General features: G+C 43.2%; 1 protein-coding gene across 1 annotated transcript in view; it reads left to right on the top strand.

Moving 5' to 3' along the window:
- Positions 1–25,091, top strand: part of rnf111 (ring finger protein 111) — a 51,153-nt gene extending 26,062 nt beyond the window's left edge. The window contains 14 exon segments of the mRNA XM_024440251.2: positions 9,873–10,030; positions 17,356–17,550; positions 17,712–18,064; positions 19,398–19,650; positions 20,267–20,416; positions 20,419–20,436; positions 20,439–20,625; positions 20,783–20,908; positions 21,117–21,234; positions 21,708–21,788; positions 21,971–22,066; positions 22,385–22,477; positions 23,021–23,124; positions 23,531–25,091. Of these exon segments, the coding sequence (XP_024296019.2) occupies positions 9,873–10,030; positions 17,356–17,550; positions 17,712–18,064; positions 19,398–19,650; positions 20,267–20,416; positions 20,419–20,436; positions 20,439–20,625; positions 20,783–20,908; positions 21,117–21,234; positions 21,708–21,788; positions 21,971–22,066; positions 22,385–22,477; positions 23,021–23,124; positions 23,531–23,651 (2,053 nt within the window). The 3' untranslated portion in view covers positions 23,652–25,091.
- The last annotated feature ends 756 nt before the right edge of the window (positions 25,092–25,847 follow it).

Below are 25,847 nucleotides of genomic sequence, written 5' to 3'. Positions count from 1 at the left end.
CTCTCCATGAACAATCTAACGAGAGACCCTCTCTTCCCCCAGGGCATTCTCATCTGACCCTCAGTTCTCTCTGATCCAGGTCTAGTTACTTCTGATCCCCCTGTCAGATAACTCCAGGTCTAGTTTGAGGGTTTCTCTGGTACAGTCTCTGATCTAGAGAACCAGGACATTAGAACCAGGTGGATTTGCTTTTCTTCTCGCGGCACGATCTCCTGAAACGATATGATTACTTAAACATGGGAAATAAATGCCAGCTGGTTACAGGTTACCAAGGCTTTTGGCAGGCTTTGTGAAGTGGGTACCCAGAGCGTAGTCTTTCTCCATAGACCTAGGCCTACATGATTTCTCTATCTGACTCATGTGGGATGTCTTCTGAAAATCCTCTCTGCCATGACCTGAGGAAAGTTGATCTCATTCATTGGGATTTTAAAGCAGTGCCAGTGTGAGAGCGCTATGTTACAGTATATCGGTACTGTTATAGTGGTGTTCCTCTCGGATTTGTTTCTAGTTGTCTCCCCTCGTCTTTCTCTCCTTGAACCCCTCTCCTCTCTTTAATTGTTATTGAGGTGTATTGGTGCATAGCGCTGAGAATCATTTCCACCAGCTTGATTCCATTATCTCACCCTCTGCTGCCAGAAATAGCAAGGCCTGTGAATTTCACTCCTGCCAGCAAAGTCACTCTGTCAACCCAAATGAATTGCTCTCTGTTTGTGATATGCATTGTCTCTTGTGAGACAAATGAGCAGAATTCCAGCAGAAATTCTGCTCCGGCAATCAAATGGTCAGTTTCAGTTACTGTAGCGTTTATCTTGTAGAAAACTTTTATACATGCCAGCAAAGCCACAACACAACACTAAACAATACATTTATTGCACTATAACGGTGACAAACGGTGCCCACAAACTGTTAGTGCTTTCGGAAAGTATTCAGACCCCTTGACTTTTTCCAAATGTTTTTATATTAGAGCCTTATTTTAAAATCGCTAAAACATTTTATTTATTTATCTACACACAATACCCCATAATGACAAAGCAAAAACAGGGGTTTTAGATTTTTTTTTTTAATTATTAAAAATAAAAAAACAAATGTCTTATTTACATAAGTATTCAGACCCATTACTATGAGAGCCCAAATTGAGCTCTGGTGCATCCTATTTCCATTGATCATCATTGAGATGTTTCCACAACTTTCCACTTGTGGTAACTTCAATTGATTGGAGAAGGGCCTTGGTCAGGGAAGTGACCATAGACCTGATGGTCACTCTGACATAGCTCCTGAGTTCCTCTGTGGAGATGGGAGAACCTTCCAGAAGGACAACCATCTCTGCAGCACTCCACCAATCAGGGCTTTATGGTAGATTGGCCAGACAGAAGCCACTCCTCAGTAAAAGGCACATGACCGCCGACTTGGAGTTTGCCAAAAGGCACCTAAAGGACTCAGAACATGAGAAACAAGATTCTCTGGTCTGCTGTCCTGTTGGAACAGGAGCATGTTTTCATCCACATCCCCACAGCATGATGCTGATACCACCATGCTTCACCGTAGGGATCGTGCCAGGTTTCCTCTAGACGTGCCGCTTGGCATTCAGGCCAAAGAGTTCGATCTTAGTTTACAAATGCACTGTACATAAAGCTGTCCCAACAGCAGTCCCAACACCTTACCACTGCTAGTCCTGGCTATCAGCGGAACCTTGTCTGGCAGCGAAACATTTCATTCAGCCTAATTTACGGACTTTAAAAAACAGCTGATATGGCTGACTGCTTAAAGAAATGTGGTTTCTACTGACAATTGTTGTTCCAACTATGGCGTAAGGGGACGACGTGAGGATGAGGCAATCTGTTATTTTGATTAAGACATTCAATTAATGAGCGAGTTAGGACAGATGTTTTCAATATAACTATTTGTTTAGCACTTTTGAAATGGGCTGTTCTTACAGTATTCTCCCTGTACACCAATTCAGAACCATAGGATAAATAAAGGCGGCATATAGGCAGACAATGAAAGCTCTTACAATATTCAATGATTGCATTTCTCTAAAACAGCACCACCAAGTCAGAACAGTAGGTTAAATTAAGAGGTGAAATTAGATAATATATATATATATATTATTAGAGTGAGGCACATGGGCTACGAACAGCTTACTACACAACATACATTTAGTATTACTTTCTTAGCTACAGTATACATATCTACATGGCATATTACATTTATGCAGCAGCATACAATATATTTTTGGACTCAGTCTCACTCACACAGTCTGACTCACTTGAACAGGAAGGTGGCGCGGCGGTCCTTCGTAGGCAAATTTTGGCATCAAACTCTATCATCAGTCTGGCATTCTCTGGATTTATGGTGCTTTCAAGACAACTGGGAACTCTAAAAAACAAAAACAAAAAAAAAAACAATGGCGAATCATGATGACGTCCGTGATCTTGAGGTCGGAGCTCTAGAAATAGGCCCGAGTTCCCAACTTGCAATTGTGCGTTGGATTACCATTCAAAATGTATATTCCCATTTGGAGCTTGTTTTCGTCCGAGTTCCCAGATGTCTTGAACTCACTGAAGTCTGAGATTTCCCAGTTAAGAGTTCCCAGTTTTGAGCACGGCAGTTGAATGTTTATCCTTTTTAATCTTGGAAAAGAGACCCTTAAACGCAGAGTTGGACCACACACCAACTCTACCAGAATAGCAGGCTAGTGATTGCTTTGCAATGCTTGTTGTTGATTCCTTTCAAACTACTCATTGTTGAATTTACGATTTCCAACTTGTTGTGTAGTGTTTATGACCAATGGCCGATGAGCACCGATACTTTTTATCTATAATTTCTCATGATTATTTATCTACATATGACAGGGATTGAAAATGATCTACCAGTAGATTGTCTATTTATTGTCTATTTGATTGTCTATTTATTGTCTATTTGACTTGAATCATGATAACTGCAAGCTAAGATTTTCATTCCAATCAAAGCTACTGTAGATCTAACGTGATTTGATGTCGTTTTATCTGTGGCCAATGACCTTAAGCCTTCTTGGATGGACACTTCTAATGTCATTTTATGGCAGCACCCAAGGGGCTTGAATTTTCGAGCTCTACCTGTAGATTTTGCGGTGATGTAGTTCACCGCTGACACTGTTCTGACACTGTCATTGTAATTAAGAATTTTAACTAACTTGCCTAGGTAAATAAAGGTTACATTTTTTTTTTTATCTAAAAAATGTAATGTTCCCATGCGTGACACAACACTGAGCCAATAACGGCGCAACTGGAGAACACTACCAACCCCTACGCTCCGTATGTTCTGCTGGCTGCCCCACCTCCACGAAAGCACTGAGCTAGGCTGAAACACCTGCATTTTGGAGCTGCCCTTCTCAAGAAAGCAAAGAAGAGACCAACTTGTTATGTGGCTTTATTAACTCAGTGATATTTATTTTTTTACTTAATTTAAAAAAAAAAAAATTACATTGTTTGCGAACAGATGTGTGACACGTATTAATGCCAAAATAACGTGAAAAACAGGAAACAAAAAAAGCTAAACAGGTGGGGCTCAAAACAGCCCTGAATGACTGGTCACCCCTGCTTGTATGGAATGAATGGCTTAGGTATCTGGGGAGTAAAGAAAATAAACCTACATCAGTGATTTTATGTATCCTTTTTATCCCATTGCAGGTCGAAACACTGTTCTGACACTTAAAAATACTTCAAGGTTTACCGCAGGTTTTCTGAATAGGCAAATTCTCTCAACCCTGTGCCTGTCACCAATCTCTAGATGTGCACAAAGCATACCATAGGTCTAAAGATATCAGGAGTGGCCAGCCCAATGACCCCAGTGCATTTTCATGTTTTTTTCCATTTCATCTGAATGACATGCAGATGTTCAGGGTGGCAGTAAGTAAGGCCTATTGATCAGGGGAATGGATGGCTGACTAGAGAGGAGATAGTTTGCTTGTAATCACAGGTGAGCCTCCCAGCTGCTGTGTCCTTGAATGAGCCACTAATTTGCTTCAGTTAATACTCAGCTAGCTAAGTGCAAACTTAATGAGGCCGTGTCATTCACTTGCATGTTAGTGGATTGGTTGGTTCCTGTCGCTGTATAGTGTGTTAACTAGCTAGCTAATCCACCTTGTGTAATTATGCTCCTTACTAATATAATCCTTGGCATAGCATGCTAGCATTGTTATTGATAAGTTTATGGTTTGTTAAAACCGGTCATTATGCTTTCAGGAAGATAATCAGCCAAATATGGCCGCCTCTATGATGGCTAGAGAGGAGGTACACAGCACAGCCATGTCATGGAGTGTTCTGTCTAAACAGGCCCTTTGGGGCCAGAGAAGGTTCTAGAAGCCTCCTGTCTCTCCTCCATATCTGCCCAGTTAGAGTCCTATGATATTGGCCTACAGTACCTATCGTATAATAGATTTAGTGCCTACAAGGATTGTGATTAGAGGTCGACCGATTATGATTTTTTTAATGCCGACACCGATTATTGGAGGACCAAAAAAAGCTGATACCGATTAATCTGCTTTTTTTGGGGGGGGGGGGTTTATAGTAACTATTACAACAATACTGAATGAACACTTATTTTAAGTTAATATAATACATCAATAAAATCAATTTATCCTCAAATAAATAATGAAACATGTTCAATTTGGTTTAAATAATGCAAAAACAAAGTGTGAGAAGAAAGTAAAAGTGCAATATGTGCCATGTAAGAAAGCTAACGTTTAAGTTCCTTGCTCAGAACATGAGAACATGAAAGCTGGTGGTTCCTTTTAACATGAGTTTTCAATATAAGAAGTTTTAGATTGTAGTTATTATAGGAATTCTAGGACTATTTCTCTCTCTACCATTTGTATTTCATATACCTTTGACTATTGGATGTTCTTATAAGCACTTTAGTATTGCCAGTGTAACAGTATAGCTTCCATCCCTCTCCTCGCCGCTACCTGGACTCGAACCAGGAACACATTGACAACAGCCACCCTCGAAGCAGCGTTACCCATGAAGATCAAGGTGAATAACTACTCCAAGTCTCAGAGCGAGTTACGTTTGAAACGCTATTAGCGTGCACCCCGCTAACTAGCTAGCAATTTCACATCGGTTACACCAGCCTAATCTCAGGAGTTGATAAGCTTGAAGTCATAAACAGCGCAATGCTTTAAGCATTGCGAAGAGCTGCTGGCAAAACCCACGAAAGTGCTGTTTGAATGAACGCTTACGAGCCTGCTGGTGCCTACCACCTCTCAGACTACTCTATCAAATCATAGACTTAGTTATAACATAATAACACACAGAAATATGAGCCTTAGGTCATTATAATGGTAGAATCCGGAAACTATCATCTCGAAAACAAGACGTTTATTCTTTCAGTGAAATACGGAACCGTTCCGTATTTTATCTAATGGGTGGCATCCATAAGTCTAAATATTCCTGTTACATTGTACAACCTTTAATGTTATGTCATAGTTACGTAAAATTCTGGCAAATTAGGTGGCCCAAACTGTTGCATATACCCTGACTCTGCGTCCAATGAATGCAAGAGAAGTAACACAATTTCACCTGGTTAATATTGCCTGCTAACCTGGATTTCTTTTAGCTAAATATGCAGGTTTAAAAATATATACTTCTGTGTACTGATTTTAAGAAAGCCATTGATGTTTATGGTTAGGTACACATTGGAGCAAGGACAGACCTTTTTTTGTGAATACGCACCGCAAGATAAACTAGTAATATCATCAACCATGTGTAGTTAACTAGTGATTATGATTGAGTGATTGTTTTTTATAAGATACGTTTAATGCTAGGTAGCAATTTACCTTGGCTTACTACATTCACGTAACAGGCAGGCTCCTCGTGGAGTGCAATGTAATCAGGTGGTTGGACTAGTTAACTGCAAGGTTGCAAGATTGAATCCCCAAGCTGACAAGGTAAAAATCTGTCGTTCTGCCCCTGAACAAGGCAGTTAACCCATCGTTCCTAGGCTGTCATTGAAAATAAGAATGTGTTCTTAACTGACTTTCCTAGTTAAATAAAGATTAAATAAATTCTGATTAATCGGTCGACCTCTAATTGTGATCATGTTGTTTTCAAGTGTAGGTTTTTAGATGAAGGATATTTGTTCTGTATGTAGGGCAGTGCAATGAAATGTTGAGTCGTGTCTGGCTGTTCCCAGAATGGGACCCTCTGTGTGAAACCTAAGGTCAGTTGGTGGCGCTCCCTCTCTCAGGCTCTGACCGTTGACGTGACTCATCTCCAGGCTCCCAGTTCTCTGTGTGTATGTGCTGTGTGCTATGAGTGGAATGCGGGGAGTGGGGGAAAACCGGGGGGGTTTTCTAGGCAGGGGGAGCGGGTTAATAGCAGCAAGTCTTCACATCTCAGGAAAATGCTGTGTGTGTGTGTGTGTGGTGTGCGAAGAGGAACCAGAGCAGGAACAAGAAGAGTAATAACATACTGTTGTTTAGTAGCGTGGATGAGCATTTAAAGAACCGGTTTAGAGACCAGTTCAGGCTGCTGTGGAGTGGAATAGCAGGGGAGCAGGCAGAGTCTCTCTATAGCTCTGCATAGTGTATAGCATACCCAGAGAAGAGCTGCACTGGGGATCAGGCCACATGCCTCCGGTTGTTTTTAGCAGTGAAGCCAAGCCCCCCTTCCATTGGCCAGCTCATCTGACCACTCTCTCTGGGCTCACCATCTCAGTGAGCCCATTCTTCAGGTCTGGAACCCCAATGGAGGATTTCACCCACTTGGCTTGACTGACTGGAGCTTCAGTGGCCCTGTTAATTTCTCCCATGTTCCATCTGTCCCACAGACACGCGATTAGCTTGCCCGTGATTGATTGTTCCCTGACGGTGCTCCTCTGTAGATTTATTCAGGCTGTGCAGTGTGACTTATTTTAAACGGTGTTATCCAGGAGTTGATAAGGCTAAACGTGCCTGGCCTTTTCAGAAATATTCAGGGGGTGAGATCAGTAAGGGGGGGAGATCGGTAAGGGGGGGAGATATCAGTAAGGGAAAGAGATCAGTAAGGGGGAGGGAGAGATATCAGTAAGGGGAAAGAGATCAGTAAGGGGGGAGAGATCAGTAAGTGCCCTCTAAGAAATAGAAAAGGGCTGTCTTTTTCAGAGAGCTTGTAAATATTTGGAGTGTGATACAGATGGGTTTACATAAGCATTGCTCTCTCCCTCACCCCAGCCCTTGCTCTCCATCTCCCTCCTCCCTCTCTGGCGCTCCCTCACTTGCTCTATCACTCTTCCTCCCACCCCCTCGCTCTCTTCCTTAATCTCCCTCCCTCCGCTCTCTTACTGTATCGCTCCCTCTCTCTCCCTGTAGATATCCCTCACTCCCTTCACTCTCTCTCCCCTTATCTCTCTCTCCCCTTATCTCTCTCCCTCCCTCCTCTATCTTCCTTCTCTCCCTCTCTCTTCATGCTAGGTTGACCATATTCTCCCTAGGTATTTCCGGGAAGTGAATGAGCAGAGTAGTTAGTTACGGGAGGGTGTGTGTGTGTATGTTTTATTTCCCCATCTCTGCCTGCACCTCCCAGAGCTGCCATGGCTTGCAGGAGAATGCAGAGAAGGGCTGTTTCTGAAGGGGGAGGTGTAGCGAGGAGTACTGGATGTGGAGGTTAAAGGGCAGCAGGATGAGCAATACCGGTTTTCTGCTGAAATATCCTTTGTTTACTGTGCAGAGAGGATAATGGTTGGGATAGAGGGTGTGAGTATGCATAAGTGCCATATTCAGTATCAGTGAAGGCTTTGGATTTTGGTGCAGAACATGCAGCTTGCGCTTCTGTCTTGCTGTTAATGTAGTACCAGGTGCTTCATATTGTTTGTTTCCACACACATTCTATTGAGACCCTTAATTGTGTCGCCCTCCCCAGTACCATAGCCTTTATACACAGTCCATAGATCCTGTCCCTGCAGTTAGCCCCACACTACCCCACTGTCGAGCCCTCTCTAAGCCCTTAGGCATTTGGCAGATCTGCGTGGAGATGGCAAAACCCTGGTCCTGCCAAGCCCCCAGTTCCCACAGTGTTCATGTTTACTGTGTTCTGTTTTCCCCTCGCCTCCACCCCTCAGAGGCCACTGTGGTAAACAGGTATTTACAAAATAATCCCAGGTCTACGTTGTGGGTAATTATGTGCTTGTCCCTGGTGGGCTAGCCTGTTCCCTGGGCCCCGAGGTCGGATAGCCTGTTCCCTGGGCCCCGAGGTGAGCTAGCCTGCTCCCTGGGCCCCGAGGTGGGAGAGAGGAGGAACAGGTGCCAATTACAGTGCAATCAAGCCACACCTCCTGTACTGGCTCTCTGTGTGTACCACCTTCACTGCTCCACATGGTGTGTGTGTGTACTGCCCCATGGGACATGCCATGGAGGCTTTTCTTCCTCTATTCTGCATTGCCAACATCAGAAGTTGCACTAATAGGTTTTTGTTGCCTTCCGTTCTTTTTTGTTTGTTTTGAAGTGTGTCCATCTGACAGGAAATGGAATGGAATGGAATGGACTGCTGTTAGAGCTAATGGGAACCCCCCCACACACACACACACACACACACACACACACACACACACACACACATCACAGCACCAATGCAGTTAGGCATTTCCTCTGCTGAATTGTGTGAGAAGACAGAGTGTGAGTGGACACACTCTCTCACACGCCTGGTTATTAGAAGTACTTCTTAGGTGTGTGTGTGTGGCGTTGCTATTGTTGTGCACACACACACTGGTCTCACTGGAAAAGCAGCAGCCCACCATGCTTGTCTGTAATCTTATTGTTTTAATGATGCATCCTGTGGTTTAGAGGTTCCAGCAGCAGCCCTGTGTTGAGAGGAGCAAGAGTCTCTCTGCTCCTGGCTCTCCCCTTCCCTCAGCCTGGTCTTGGCCCTCAGGCGTGGTTCACTGCTCTCCCTCTCTTCCACAGCCCCATCTCTCCATGACAGGCTGCTTTACGGCAGGCACTCTATCCCCTAGGCTCCCCCCTCTCATCCTGCTTTACGGCACACTGACACTCTCTGGACTCCCACATCACACGAGATAGCGGAAGGCAGGAGGAAAGAGTGGGGCAGTGAGATGGGGAAAGAGGAAGACTGCGAAAGGGAGAGGAAAGAGAGCACAGTCAATGATGCACAATGCTTGTGACTTGAGAAAATGTGTGTGGTAGCTGAGGCCAAATGAGGTAGAGATGTTTCTGTGTGTTGGATGTTGAATTGTGTTTTCCACAGGGTTGTTTTGGAGTTTGTTAGTGGGTGTGGTGGAAGAAACCATGTGTGTAAAACAAACGTGATCTTTATATATGGTTCTCAAAGGTTTGCACAGCTGTGTGTGTCTCTCATGCGCACGGCTGTGAGTAGACTGTCTTTTTGAATTAGCTGCAGCGCTAGCACTCATGTCAGCTGGCTCTTATTTACTTTCCAGCCAGGCGTTCCAGCAGCTCCCAAAGTGAGCCCGATTTGTGCTCATCACACAGAAAAAGCCGTGTGGACCATCTCCTGCCTCCAAATGACGACGTTTCAAATTTCCCTTTTACTACATAAATGACATCTGAAAATGAACTGTTGTTCATATATTTATTTAAAGGACAATCAGGCTGGGAAAGCAAGAGATTTGCTTTGGGAAGAAAAATGGGCTGAATTGTCTGGATTTTCTCACTTCTCCATGAAGTCTCATCCACTGACCACCGGTCTCCAGTGAGAGGGCTGTGTGATCAGCAATCTCATAGAATTATTACAATGTTACAATACCGTAGCCCAGGGTCCAGATAACCTGGCATTATCAGAGTGGTCCCAGTCAGTCTGATCTGAAGCCTTGTTTAATCTGGTTGTTTACCCCCCTCTCCTTTCCTTCCTCTCTAACTGGCTGTGTGTTTGTGCCCACAGGCCTCGCTCGGTGGGGGGCCACGGCAGGATGTACTGGGGCCCCAGCTGCTCCCAGAACCGACCCCAGGAGCCGCGCAGCCGCCACCGCCTCTCTACTGTCATCCAGCCGCTGCGCCAGAGCGCCGGAGAGGTGGTGGACCTCACAGTGGACGAGGATGGTGAGCATGAGGACGTGCCGACCCCCAATACCACTCTGAGATGAACTATATGATGTAACAGTCACATAGACGTCCTAGACTTAAGACTCAGGCCTCTGTTTTTCCACTGTCTATTCTTTCAAAGCTAGGCTCATTCGTCTTTCAACACAAAGGTGACAGTAGTCCTCTTAAGGACAGTCATTTTTACATGAGCAACATACAAATGGTTGCACGTTCTCTGTCTCTGTGTGTGTGTGTGTGTGTGTGTGTGTGTGTGTGTGTGTGTGTGTGTCAGTGTCACACACACACACAGAGAGAAGCAAGTTTACTCTTGAGGCAGAAACAAAATAGATCTGGTGATTATATGTGTAAAAATCAATTACGTTGGGGAACAGCTTTTTCATAGATGCTGCTTACGATAGCTGGACTGTCGCACAGCATGTGAATGTGGGCGTCCAATACTTGGATTTAGATGAGTTTCATGCTTTCTTTTTCCACTGCGTAGGGGGTTGGGAAATATTACATGTCAAATTAAATACTCTCATTTACACTCTATTGTTTAATAGGATTAGCTAGCTTCTTCCACACATCTCTCCAAACCTGGGAGCGAGTGGGTGTCGCTAACTTCAAATAAGAATTGTCCTGTCATCACAATTCAATTTGAAATGTTCCCGTAAGCGAGCACTGTTTTAATAATGATTCATCTGTATTTTTTCATCAAATGGAGGGATATTAATAGCGACCGTGCCCCTGAGAGTGTCTGCTCTTTCATTGGTTGGCTTTTACACATCAACCCAATGCATTTCTGATGCATGTTGTTTTGTACTGTCAATCCTATCATGTTTGTAACATGTTAAATGTCACAGTTATGCCAGCAGTAGCCAGAAGCATGCTCTTCATTGTTAATGTGGATGCGTTAGGCACAATGAATGAAATACACCTGGCGGTATTAAAGCTTATGTGTGTAAAGGGTTTCACTCTGGATTTAGGGGACATACAGCCGACTCCTGATGAGTATAGCCTACATTTAATTACAAAGTCCATTTAATCATTTAATCATCCCCAATTCATATACAGTTGAAGTTGAAAGTTTACATGCACTTAGGTTGGAGTCATTAAAACTCGTTTTTCAACCACTCCACAAATGTCTTTTTAACAAACTATAGTTTTGGTAAGTCGGTTAGGACATCTACTTTGTGCATGACAGAAGTAATTTTTCCAACAATTGTTGACAGACAGATTGTTTCACTGTATCACTATTCCAGTGGGTCAGAAGTTCACATACACTAAGTTGACTGTGCCTTTAAACAGCTTGGAAAATTCCAGAAAAGGATGTCATGGCTTTAGAAGCTTCTGATAGGCTAATAGACATAATTTGAGTCAATTGGAGGTGTACCTGTGGATGTATTTCAAGGCCTACCTTCAAACTCAGCGCCTCTTTGTTTGACATCATGGGAAAATCAAAAGAAATCAGCCAAGACCTCAGAAAAAAATTGTAGACCTCCACAAGTCTGGTTCATCCTTGGGAGCAATTTCCAAACGCCTGAAGGTACCACGTTCATCTGTACAAACAATAGTACGCAAGTATAAACATCATGGGACCACGCAGCCGACATACCGATCAGGAAGGAAACGCGGTCGGGTCTCCTAGAGATCAACGTACTTTGATGCAAAAAGTGCAAATCAATCCCAGAACAACAGCAAAGGTTCTTGTGAAGATGCTGGAGGAAACAGGTACAAAAGTATCTATATAGTATAGTATAGTATCTCCACAGTAAAACGTGCCCTATATCGACATAACCTGAAAAGCCGCTCAGCAAGGAAGAAGCCACTGCTCCAAAACCGCCATAAAAAAGCCAGACTACAGTTTGTAACTGCACATGGGAACAAAGATCGTACTTTTTGGAGAAATGTCCTCTGGTCTGATGAAACAAAAATAGAACTGTTTGGCCATAATAACCATCGTTATGTTTGGAGGAAAGAGGGGGAGGCTTGCAAGCCGAGGACCACCATCCCAACCATGAAGCACAGGGGTGGCAGCATCATGTTGTGGGGGTGCTTTGCTGCAGCAGGGACTGGTGCACTTCACAAAATAGATGGCATCAAGTGGGAGGAAAATCATGTGGATTTATTGAAGCAACATCTCAAGACATCAGTCAGGAAGTTAAAGCTTGGTCGCAAATGGGTCTTCCAAATGGACAATAACCCCAAGCATACTTCCAAAGTTGTGGCAAAATGGCTTAAGGACTACAAAGTCAAGGTATTGGAGTGGCCAACACAAAGCCCTGACCTCAATCCCATAGACAATTTGTGGGCAGAACTGAAAAAGGTGTGTAGGCAAGGAGGCCTACAAACCTGACTCGGTTACACCAGCTCTGTCAGGAGGAATGGGCCAAAATTCACCCAAGTTATTGTGGAAGCTATTGGAAGGCTACCCAAAATGTTTGACCCAAGTTAAACAACTTGAAGGCAATGCTACCACATACTAACTGAGTGTATGTAAACTTCTGACCCACTGGGAATGTGATGAAAGAAATTAAAGCTGAAATAAATCATTCTCTCTACTATTATTCTTACATTTCACATTCTTAAAATTAAGTGGTGATCTTAACTGACCTAAGAGAGGGAATTTGTACTTTAATTAAATGTCAGGAATTGTGAAAAACAGTTTAAATGTATTTGGCTAAGGTGTACATAAACTTCCGACTTCAACTGTACATACATTATTCTCACCAGATGTATAGGCTTACTTCAGTTCATACATTCATGACAGCCCCAAGCCATTACATATACACCTTTTAAAAATGACCTGAAATCCCTCCTCTTTAGGAAGGTCCTCCATTAGATATAGCTGTGTTCCATGTCCCTTGTAGTGTCATCTGGGTTCTTTGTTTCAGTTTCTCTGTCTAGTTGTTTATTGTTTTTATTTATTCCAATGAAAATCAAATTATACATTCAATTTATTGTTATTATATATCAGGTGTCGAATGACTGTTTTTGTAATGGCTTTACCATTCCAACATCCTGCATATCTCTGGCTAATGGCTATGTTTTCCCAGACCAGTTTGCCCTCTAAACCTGAGGCATTAGCAAACCAGACCAAAGCATTAGTGTGACTTAAGTCCAATTTGGTGCATTCTCTTTATGGTCTCGCACTGTGTGACTGATAACAGAATAACAGAGCAGTGTGAGATATGAGCCTATTTGCATTTCTTTGGAGGAGGAGGAGAAATTAATTTGTGAGTATGAAAAGCAGATGGAGCGCACACTGTGGAATGCTAATGAGGTCTCTTCTCCCTGGCTGCCAAGCCACTGCAGCCAGTCTACACACCAGGGTTTCCGTTCACCGGTAACAGACAGCTTTTGGCCGATTTGAAAAATAAATAAATAGAAAGCAGATAAAATTGCCGTGTGTATAGTAGGCTTACACTGAGTGTCCAAAACGTTAGCAACACCTTCTTAATATTCAGTTGCAACCTCTTTTGCCATCAGAACAGCCTCAATTCGTCTGGGCATGGCCTCTACAAGGTGTCGAAAGCGTTCCACAATGATGCTGGCCCATGTTCACTCCAATGCTTCCCACAGTTGTCGAGTTGGCCGGATGTCTTTTGGGTGGTGGACCATTCTTGATACACACTGGAGACTGTTGATCGTGAAAAACCCACCAGCGTTGCGGTTCTTGACACAAACCGGTGTGCCTGGCTCCTCCTCCTATACCCCGTTCAAAGCCTCTTAAATATTTCAGACATCATAGTTTTCACCTGGATTCACCTGGCCAGTCTTTCATGGAAGGAGCATGTTTTGTTCACTCTGTGTATATTCGTTATGGAGGCATATCTTATTTATCACACGCCTACAGCATACAGATACAGAGCCTTTGAGTGGAAAATCTGTCCGAGCGCAAGAGCTGCTGCTACAGCATCTTAAACAGCAGAAGCAAAGGCAACGGAGGTCACACACCACTTTGCAATTAGCTAGAGGTGGTATGCATTTTGAAAATATATACTTAATTGTTTGAAACCTGAACATTTTAATACATACAGTGCCTTGCAAAAGTATTCGTCCCCCTAGGGTTTTTCCTATTTTGTTGCATTACAACCTGTAAGTTAAATGGATTTTTATTTGGATTGGTGACATGAAATTGGTGAAATGAAAAAAATTAATTGTTTCAAAAAATGTATAAAAGGAAAAGTGGTGCATGCATATGTATTCACCCCCTTTCCTATGAAGCCCCTAAATAAGATCTGGTGCAACCAATTACCTTCAGAAGTCACATAATTAGATTTCACACAGGTAGACTTTATTTAACTAAGTGTCTCATGATCGGTCACGTGATCTTAGTATATTTACACCTGTTCTGAAAGGCCCCAGAGTCTGCAACACCACCAAGCAAGGGGCACCACCAAACAAGCGGCACCATGAAGACCAATGAGCTCTCCAAACAGGTCAGGGACAAAGTTGTGGAGAAGTACAGATCAAGGTTGGGTTATAAAAAAAACAAAACAGAAATTGAACATCGGAGTATCTGTCCATAGGACCACTTTAAGCTGTACGCTCCACAGAGCTGGGCTTTACGGAAGAGTGGCAAGAAAAAGCCATTGCTTAACTTCTTAAGCTTCCCCCTACTTTTTCTGAAATTCTGTTAAAAATCGCGCAACATTTTGGCGTCCTGCTACTCAGGCCAGGAATATAGTATATGCATATGATTAGTATGTGTGGATAGAAAACACTCAGACGTTTCCAAAACTGTTTAAATCACGGCTGTGACTATAACAGAACATCGAAAAGCGCAGGAAAATCTGATCACTGGAGATGGAAAAAAGTATCCATGCGCCACTCCCATGAATTGTTAAAGGTGAACCGTAATATATTTGGCCAAGCTTGCAGTACCTACAGCTACCACAGGATCTATAGAGTCTCCTCATTTGAATCTGAATTGATTCTTGGTAGATCCGCCCAAAGGGAACCGATTCTCTCCGACCACCGACCCGAGGCATTGTCTGCCTTTTTCTCCGGACATTTTTCCACACGGCAGGCTATCGAATTTACATCGCCTCCTGATGATTTTTATAGCTTATTAACGTGTAGTTATACCTAAAGTTGCATTAGAAAGGTATTTCGAAGTGTTTTGTAAAAGTTTATCGTCGAATTTTTAACTTTTAAAAAATGACGTTACGTTATGAAACGCTCTTTTTTCCGTTTTCCACACAGTCTTCATAGATCGATATCTAGGCTATATATGGACCGATTTAATCCAAAAAAGACCCAGTATTGATTATGGGACATCAAGGTGTGCAAAGAAAGAAGATGGTCAAAGGTAATTAATGTTTTATATTTTATTGTGCAGTTTGTGTAGCGCCGACTATGCTAATTCTTTTGTTTACATGCCCTACGGGTCTTTTGGGGTGTTGCATGCTATCAGATAATAGCTTCTCATGCTTTCGCCGAAAAGCATTTTAAAAATCTGAAACGGTGGCTAGATTCACAATGACTGTAGCTTTATTTTAATACCAAACATGTGTATTTTAATGAACGTTTGCGTTTTAACTAATACCATTAGCATATAGCGTCGCGCATGTGCATTTCTAGAGCTCTAGGTGAGACGTCTGCGTCTCAAGTAAGCTCAAGAGGTTAAAGAAAATGAATACGCAAATATGTTACATGTTCGCCAAAAAGCATGTGGGAGACTCCCCAAACATATGGAAGAAGGTACTCTGTTCAGATGAGACTAAAATATAGCTGTTTGGCCATCAAGGACAGCTCTATGTCTGGCGCAAACTCAACACCTCTCATCACCCCGAGTATACTATTCCCACAGTGAAGCATGGTGGTGGCAGCATCATGCTGGGGGGGGATGTTTTTCATCGTCAGGGACTGTGAAACTGGTCAGAATTGAAGGAATGATGGATGGCGCTAAATAAAGGGAAATTCTTGAGGGAAACCTGTTTCAGTCTTCCAGAGATTTGAGACTGGGACGGAGGTTCACCTTCCAGCAGGACAATGACCCTAAGCATACTGCTAAAGCAACAGTCATGTGGTTTAAAGGGGAAACATTTAAATGTTTTGTAATGGCCTAGTCAAAGCCCAGACCTCAATCCAACTGAGAATCTGTGGTATGACCTAAAGATTGCTGTACACCAGCGGAACCCATCCAACTTGATGGAGCTGGAGCAGTTTTGCCTTGAAGAATGGGCAAAAATCCCAGTGGCTAGATGTGCCAAGCTTATAGAGACATACCCCAAGAGTCTTGCAGCTGTAATGGCTGCAAACGGTGTCTCTACAAAGTATTGACTTTCGGGGGTTGAATAGTTATGCACCCTCAATTTTTCTGTTTTTTTGTCTTATTTCTTGTTTGTTTCACAATAAAAAAATATTTTGCATCTTCAAAGTAGTAGGCACAAAAAAAATCTATTTTAATTCCAGGTTGTAAGGCAACAAAATAGCAAAAATGCAATGGGGGGTGAATACTTTTGCAAGCCATTGTATGAGGCATGTCTTAATTTGCTTCAAAGTAGCCTGTCCAAATTCAGACCAAATCCGTGAAGGCAATCATTTGATATAAACTTTCTTTCATTGTCCGGTAGCCGAAGGCACAATCCTAGTCATATTAGCAAACCATTCAGGTTGTTGCATATTAGATCTTAGTACATTTCTGCCATCACGTGCCCTTTTAACAAGTGTTTTCCCGCTAATTGGGTTATGGAACAAAAATGTGATCGTAGCTTACTGCCTTGTGCGCTTTGCTGCGCAAATAATAGTTTATCAACATTTTAAGCTAAACGTTCTAATCTGTTGCATCAGACTCATTGCTTTGTAACGTTTGTTTTATGTAGCCAAGGCATACTGGTTATATGAATTTGGGATCTATCGTTCTCAATTGTCCCAGAGTTTTTGGAATAGGCTATTTCTTTCTCGACAAGCTGACCAATAGAATAGGTCAATGTTCTTCTATGGGGGATAGTAGATTGACAGGCTCGTGAGTTTGCTGTTCTTTACTTGTCTTGTTAGCTGAGGAAAATGAAATGTGGACAGTTATTCTAACCTCTTTAAAGTGCGTTTGAGTTTGGTAAGAAGGACTGCACATCATTGTGTCCTTGACTTGCATGTTTAGTTTTTATGAATTACCATAATATACATGTGATTTCTGTCACTCTGAGCACTTTGGGTGGATGCCATAATAGGTTATGCATCCAATGCGTATGGGTCCGGTAAATTAAAATGCTGCCTGTCAATTGTCCGGCGCCACATTTTCCTGACGGAAACGCTGCTACACACACACATATGTGTGCTACAAAATAAATTCCCACCTATTTACTCTGTTTACTTGTCTGTCTTCCCTACCTCAGATCTCTCTGTCGTGCCATCCACCTCTGACAGCATTCACCCTCAGACTGTCAGCTCCTCGTCTTCATCCTCCTCTCATCGTACCTCTACCTCAGAGCCCCATGATGCTCCGGGCTCCTCCACCAACTGCCCTGGTCAAGGCCCAGCCCCAGACAGCACGCTGGCACAGGGGCCAAGGGGTACCGCAGGCACAGAGGGTAAGTCAGACCATAGACTCTCCAGAAAGCCATGATGTCAACCTTTATAAGTGTGCCTTTATAAGGATTAGGATGTGTGCCTTTATAAGTTTAGTAATCATCCCTGTGGTCATCTATGAATAATGAGTGAAGCTTAAAGGTGTTTTCCATCTCTCTATCAGATGAGATTAGAAGAGCCTCATCCGGCGTGGCAGGAGAGAGTGGGGGCGCGGCCATGCCCAGGTTACCCTCCTGCTGCCCGCAGCACTCTCCCTGCGGAGGGCCCTCCCCTGGTCACATGACCCTGGGCCATTCCAGCTGCCTGCAGGCCCAGCCCTCCCAGCAGCCAGGCTCCCAGCAGCACAGCCACGCCCACCACTTCCACCACCACCATCACCACATGCCTCAGCACCAACCTCCACCCACTCTGCCCTTTCCTGAGCCCAGCTGCCCCCTAGAGAGGCCCACTGCCCTGCCTGCACCATGCAGAGGGGGAGGGATCAGCAGCAGCAGCTCCACCCAATACCACGACCAGGTAGGCCTGAGCATCAACACCCTGTTATGTTTTTTACATTGTAGCATTGTTGGAGGTTTGGCTGTTACTTCTGCTTCCTGTTTTGGTTTCCCCAACTTTAATATTTCAACCAGAGAATTTATGCATTTCTTATAGCAGTAACATTTTATAAATATAGTCCATATTAAAAATGTTGTTTTCTTAAATCTTGAAAGTATTTTCTTTTTTGCCCCAAATCTATAAAAGTAGGCAAAATGAATAGAATTTGAAGAGATAAAAGGCTGCCTTTTCCCCCCACAATAGCTGGAGATCAATTAGAAATAATTTATAGTTTTAGTAAACTATGTAAGCCATGTTCTCCCTGGCAAATGGCACCATCGCATCCAAATGTATCTTTGACCAAGTCTTTGTGTAATCTAAACAAAAGGCTCCGTCAATATCTGCACTAGTCAATGAATCAGATTCAAGGTGATTTTAAAAAGGATTAAGAAGGAAAAAACAGAATAGGAACTGAAACAGACAAATAACTGGTATCTTAACAAAAACGTTACAAAGGATCTAGCTGGCAACCTCCCTTGAAGCCAGATTCACCGCTGAATAGTTAAAATTCTGCTAATTGTTAGGAGCTGCTGAATTGTATTATTTACCATCAAAGAGGAGCAGTGTGTGGTTAGAGTGTAATGAGTTGGGTTGGGGTTGAGAGGGCTGTGTCTGCAGGTCAGGTTAGGGGCTCCCTCCATAGACCTCCGTCTCTCTGTCTTGATACTCTCTGATTCCTACATAATTCATGCAGGGCTGGTGCAAGTATTCAAAACTGGGCCGTCAGGTCTCTACCATGAAAAGGAGGAAGTAGTTGCATGGGTGAGGCAAAATACTATGCCCTTTGATGCGCTTGGCCTACATGTAGGTAGCGCCCTCAGCTACAGCTCAGAGAAAGGAGACATACTGCCTGCATAAGGTGAATAAGTCATGTTTTATGCATCAGTCTAAATATGATTATTTATTCGAATAATTCAACGAGGGATGGCTGCTACTATGATTTGAAACTCCATCACTTAGATTGAATTTTCTCAGCCGGTTTACTGCAGTCTAAACTGTGAAGCCCATTGTCTTGTACTTGTATCTTGTACTTTGTGCTGGCTGGACCATGAAGCCCTGTGGTTTTAGTTTAGTGTTTTACTAGTTAGTTATATATTCTGCCACTACAGAGGTCAAAGTCAGACAGTAGCACCATAACGTCATCGTCTGGTTCTACTCTCTCCATACCTCCCCTCCCTGTATCTCTCACCCCTATTCTTTCCTTTTCATTCCCCTCCTCTCCAACCCTCCTGTCTCTCTCTCCCCTCCCAAGCAGACTCTGCCGGTCGACCTGAGCAACAGTGGCTTGCGGAGCGGCGGGGGCAGCGGGGCCGGTAGTTTCCATGGCACCTCAGCCTTTGACCCGTGCTGCCCAGGCTCCACGTCGCGGCCCGCTGCCTACAACTCCCAGAATGCAACAGGGCCCAGCCAGCCCAGCACAGTGGTGGACTCCTTCAGCTCAGCCATGGTGGCCCAGCCTCAGCCACAGTCACAGCTATCCACCTGCAGGCACTTCATGCACCCCTCCTGTGAGTAGAGCTACATCTGCACCAAAAGGGAAATGGCCTTTTATTTTGGGAGGTGATATTATTTTATGGTGTCTTTTGTTTAAGTGTTGATTTGATAGGAAAATGAAATGCTGCAGTAGTAACTATAGTGTATTATTCCCATGCAGAACCTGCATACTACTGTACTAAACACGTTAACCTTTAGGATTTATACAGTAACTATTACCACCAGACCTTGAAAGATTATGCCGACAACAGCACTCTTGAAACCCAGTGCTAATAGTAATTAAGAGAAACACCTGATGTTTAATGTGCTAAGTGCTGCGGGTGTGCTACCAAACAGGCCTTGTTAATTGCTGGTTCTCCTCAGAATAGCTCTGTGTGGAATGAGAAGGAGTGTAGCGGGGCTCCAGTAGGGAGGGAGGGAGGGAGGGAGGGGCTGGGTCTGTCCGGGGTCTCAGGTGGGAGACCTGCTCAGCACAGGGAACAGCCAGGCAGCATGTTTCAGTGAGGAGAGTCAAAACTGATGATGATCAGGTGTCATCATTAGGAAGGGGACTTAAAGGCGATCTGATAAGGTGTTACTAACTACTTCTCAACTTTCTCCCACCATTCTCACTCTCTCTCTGACACCCAGACGCTCCCCTGGCACGCTCCCTGCACCACCAGCCCTCTAACACCTGCCCCCATTCCCATGGTAACCCTCCTCCCCCTCCTCAGCCCACTCCACAGGGTGACTACGTCATCCCCCACCCCGTCCATCCCTTCCACACGCCCCTGCCTTCCCACCCCCTGGCCACGCTGTGCCCCCACCCCCCCTGCCCCTCTGCCCGCCCACCACCTCACAGGCTCCAGTGCACCCCAACACCTGCCCGCAGAGCACCAGGCCCTGCAGCACCACATGCCCGCGCTGGGGACCTCTGTGCAGAGGCTGCACCAGCACGAGATGCTGCAGAGGATGGAGGTTCAGAGACGCAGGATGATGCAACACCCCACGTGAGTGTAGCCTCTGGCCCCGGTCCAACCCGTCTGATGGCAGCAACACAACTGCTAGCACAGACAGTAGCTTCCAATTGTCTGATTACAGTGACGATATTATGGTATTTTCCATCTCATGTTTCTGATACACCTCTCTTTCTTCTCCTTTCTCCAGACGAGCACATGAGCGCCCCCCTCCACACCCCCACAGAATGCACCCCAACTACGGCCATGGCCACCACATCCACGTGCCCCAGACCATGTCGTCCCACCCACGCCAATCTGAGCAGAGGACTGCATGGTTAGTACCATTTAGAGCAGTGGAGGGCCAGTGCCTTGCGTGTTTGGCCGAGAGTCTTTAAAAAGAAAAACCAATGTATGTGTGGCCTGCTGTGCGCAAAGGATATTGTCAGTCATGCATGCCCTCATCTTCACTGTTAAAATGGCCCCCGTGATGTCAATATCTATGAGTTGATGAGGACTGTTGTTGGTCTGGTTTTCTTCTGTAGGGAGCTGGGTATCGAGGCTGGAGTGACCGTGGCGCCATATCCTTCAGGACACCTGCACCCTCACCTGCCCCACTACCACCCTCCCCCAAGACTGCACCACTTCCCCATCCCCTTCATGGTGAGTGCACGACTGGCACCCTCACTCTAAGCACATGTGCCTACGTTAGAATACATGAGAAGTATGGCTTAGATGAATGATGCTAGCCCTCTATTTATAACATCTGTTATTTCAGGGATGGTTTGTTGGGCCACATGAATAATGCATTGGCAATTAATGGTGGCCCGTAAGGCATTTCAAGTGCATATTCAACATAACCAGCAGCCTGAAATTAATGGATGCCCCTTTGAAAAGATGTTAAAATTTAATGCACAATGTCAGAAGATATGAAATTGTGAGACTGTGGTTATTAAAAATGCAGTTTTTGGCAATGCTAACCGGACTTCATACCCAAGTTAAGTAGTGTCAGCAGACTTAGTTGATAATGCTATATATCCCTATATGTGCTTCATGAACTGTAGCCTATAGAAACAAATGACTGTACTCCACTGAAGTGAACATATTTCCATGGAATTGTTTTGCCTCCCTCACAGCACACTGGCATGTCTGAAGTAACCTACCCGCACATTCGCTACATCTCATCCAGAATGACTGGATTTGGACGAACTTATGAGGTAACACTCAATTAGTGAAGATATAGTAACTAGGGCCTGGAGTTTTTCCTGCACATGTCAAGAGGTGAGGAAACTCTCCTGGCCCTGGTAATTAGTTATGAAGGAGCTGAGGGCTTATGAGCTGTGTGGAACTGAGTTGGCACAGTCTCACGTTGGGTTGTTTTCCTGCCCTATTTCCTCAGGATCTGCTGCATTTAGAGGAGAGATTGGGGACTGTGAACCGAGGGGCCTCTCAGGGAACTATAGAGAGGTGCACTTACCCACACAAGTACAAAAAGGTGAGAGCACTCCTATAAAAGTGTGTGTCTGTGTGTGTGTGTTTCAGAACATATCCTGTTTAATGTAGTTTGCTGTGATGCATTTTGTGCAAGTCTGCACAAGATTTTATTCTGGGACAGAGTGCACACTCACAGTGGTTATTTTGTGCTCCTTTCAAAATATGAATGTATTGCTAATGTTAAGTCAGATGCTGTAGAAACTAGAAGGTGTCCCTTTCAACCAAAGTTGCAGCCTTAGAAAACATTGTAGGGAAAGATTCCATCTAGTTTTCCAAATGCATTTAAATAAGTAACCTAATAACCTGCTGCCCAATACAGAAGGTGTTGGAGACTGAGCGAGACATTGACGAACAGTTAACCCCTGAAGCATGGGCAACTATTGGGAAAAATATGCACGCAACCTCAGACTCGGTGAGAAAAAAATGAACAAATTCAATTTGGAAACATGTCTCTGCTCATTTATAGTTGTTAATGGTAGTAGGTTTGGGGGCAAGGGGATTCGGCAGTAGAAACATTTGATAGATTTTAAAAATATATATTTATCTCAATATATTTAAAAAAAAATCCATATTTACCTTGATCCATAGGGATGACATGACATGTTTTGTAGCCAGGACAAAATGACCATTCTCTGTCCTCATAGGGATATGTGTTCACCCTCATAATGCTTGTACTGTATACAGTTAGCCCTCTATCAGTCATAAAGGATAGTTTATTCGCAAGTTGGTCTGTACCTGTAATGTTTACAGCCTGTGAACCCTGAATACATTTATTGTGTTTGACTGTAACCCTCATAGAATGGTCTCAGCCTTCCCTGTTTGTAATGCGTCTTTATAATGTGAATAAACTATCCTTTATGACTGATAGAGGGCTAACTGTATACAGTACAATGTCTTTGTGGAAACAGTGATGCTGTGTATCTATAATGGTGTTTTCCAATGTTTCCATTAACAGAGAAAGCTGCATGGTAAGCAAGAAGAAGATGAGGGGGCGGACGAAGACACAGAGGAGAAATGCACCATCTGTCTGTCAATACTGGAGGAAGGGGAGGACGTCAGGTACAGTTATAATGTAGCGTGTGTGTTTTAATGCGGGGCTGTTTTTGTGTGAGAACGAACACTCCTTTCCCACATTTTCTCTTGATATGCCGTGGAGATTTTCTCAACACCCAAAAGTATAGTAATCAGCAGAAAAGCCAATCCTTTGAGTGCCTGAAAATGACTGGTCTCAGAGGACATTTCTGGAGCTCAACATATGTGCTCATGTGATCAAGCGAGTTTAAGAGTTTCTGCCCTCTGTTGGTGTAATGTAAGAACTGTAATGTATGAATGATCATTTTCCATCTTTCAGCAAACCAAATTAAAAAATTGATTCATTGTCATTTCCTTCCAACTTTACAGGATTTTTTCATTATGAAGATGGAATTCAAAGTCTATGTCTAACAATATATTCTCTCTTCCACAGACGCCTACCTTGTATGCATCTCTTCCATCAACTGTGTGTGGACCAATGGCTCCTTACCAATAAGAAGTGCCCCATCTGCAGAGTGGACATCGAGGCGCAGTTGTCTGCCGTTGAGAGTTGATGCTGTTTTTCTAACAACTCTTTGTTGGAATTTTCTTTATTTGTTGTTTTGTTTTGAATTTTTCTTCAGTACTGCAGTCAACCAAAGAGGGCATGAATTACCTGCGCAGATCCACTATGAGAAAATAAAAAAACTTCAGGCTAAAGAAGTGTTGAGCCTAGAGTGCCAGCTATCTATCACACAGTACAATACTGATCGAATTGACATCTCCATTAAGGATTTAAAATGTTATTGTATTTATAAAGCTTTTATGTAGCTTTTGATTGTTTCCTCGTGTCATATTTTATTTTTTATTTTTTTTGCATGGCTCCTCGCAATGCATTTCTTTGCACATATATTGTGGGCTTCTCACGGCCTAACAACTTGCAGGTGAGGATAGCTGCTCTAGTAAAGAAGCATTTCTATATACCTAATGCCTTGCTTTACTGGAGTAGGAAGTTAACCTCCATTTAAAAACATTGCAGGACTCATTTTACCGATCATTGTATTGATTAGTTTATGTTTAGACAATGTGGTTTGCTAGTGGAAGACGTTTTATTTCTAAGAAGGTAAATCAAGACATTCCTTAATTAGGAAAATATCATGTTAAACTGATCAGCTGCTGTATTCATGTTCACCCAGTATTTCTAGAGTGGGAATAAACTTCACCTCATCTCCCAGAAAATGCACATGCGTGTCTTACACCTCCCCTGCACCGCCTTGATTTGACTAAACACCATTCACAAGTCATCTAATGTATTTTAGAGAAAAAGAAAATGAATGTCACATCTGTTCTTGACTGTTCTTTTTCAATGGAATGATTGTTGAGGTCTGCTGAGGATACAGTCTGTGTTCTGTTTGGATTTCTCCCTCAGACAGGCCCCAGATGGAAAACTGGGTTCTATAAGGGGATCTCAGGCCCACAGATGCAACCAGTTTCACATGAGCCTACAACCTGGGGATATCTGTTGTTTGGAAACTGGGAATGGCGTTGGTTTATCCTTGCTTTTCGTTTATCCTCCGTTTCTTTTTTCAGAGGGAAATACACCGCTCAGCTCAGAATAATAAATAAGTAGCTGAATATTCTTATGTCCCAGATCATTGTTCTTACCCACACTTTCTCTCTCTCTCTCTCTCTCTCTCTCTCGCTCTGTAGCTGTGCAGCAGCAATCTCTCTTTGCTGCCATTGAAAAGATAACACTAATATTATTCTCGACTTGCTAACTTGCATATACTTGCACAAGAGAGAACAGACAGGAGTGTTGTAAAGAGAGTGCGCTGAGGCCATGTATTTCCACTCTGATTGCTGAGTTTTGGAGAAAAATAAATAATTTTGAATGGAGTGTTGGAATGCAGTACTTATGGCAGGTATCCATGCATTCATAGACTTAATGGCACCAGGATGATATTCCATGGGATTTATATTAGTTTTAAAATAATATTAATAAAGTTAGAACTCTTTCCTGTGTCTGTTTATTTGTGCCTTACCATTCACCTATGCATGTTTGTCCATATTTCACAACTGCACATTCAGAGGGATCTACTACTGACAAAAATATTGTTAAACCTTGGTATTCACACCCCTAGACGTTTTCCAAATGTGTTATAGCTTGAATTTAAAATGTATTACATTTAGATTTGCTTGCCATTGGCCTCCACACAATACCCCATAATGTTATGTTAAAGTGGAATGAATAAAGTTTTACTTTTTTTTTTACGAATGAATTAAAAATGAAAAGCTGAAGTGTCTTGAGTCAATAAGTATTCTACCATTTTGTTATGGAAAGCCTAAATTTCAGGAGTAAAAATGTGCTTAAGTGGACATAAGTTGCATGGACTCTGTGTGCAATTCTAGTGTTAATGTGATTTTTGAATGACTACCTCATCTCTGTACTCCACACATACAATTATCTGTAAGGTCCCTTAATTGAGAGTGAATTTCAACCACAAAGACCAGGGAGGTTGACTGAGTGAAAAGAAGTCTGTACAGAATAAAAAATATTCCAAAACATGCATCATGTTTGCAACAAGGTACTAAATTAATACTGCAAAAGATGTGACAAAGTAATGAACTACTTGTCCTGAATACAAAAGTGGTATGTTTGGGGCAAATCCAATACAACACATCACTGAATACCACTCTCCATATTTTCAAGAATAGTGGTGGCTGCATCATGTTAAGGGTATGCTTGTAATCATTAAGGACTGGGGGGGGTT

Source organism: Oncorhynchus tshawytscha, linkage group LG12 (assembly GCF_018296145.1).
Source record: "Oncorhynchus tshawytscha isolate Ot180627B linkage group LG12, Otsh_v2.0, whole genome shotgun sequence".
NCBI classification, from domain to species: Eukaryota; Metazoa; Chordata; class Actinopteri; order Salmoniformes; family Salmonidae; genus Oncorhynchus; species Oncorhynchus tshawytscha.
The sequence above is the reverse complement of the archived record's forward strand: the minus strand, read 5'-3'. Positions and strand labels throughout refer to the sequence as shown.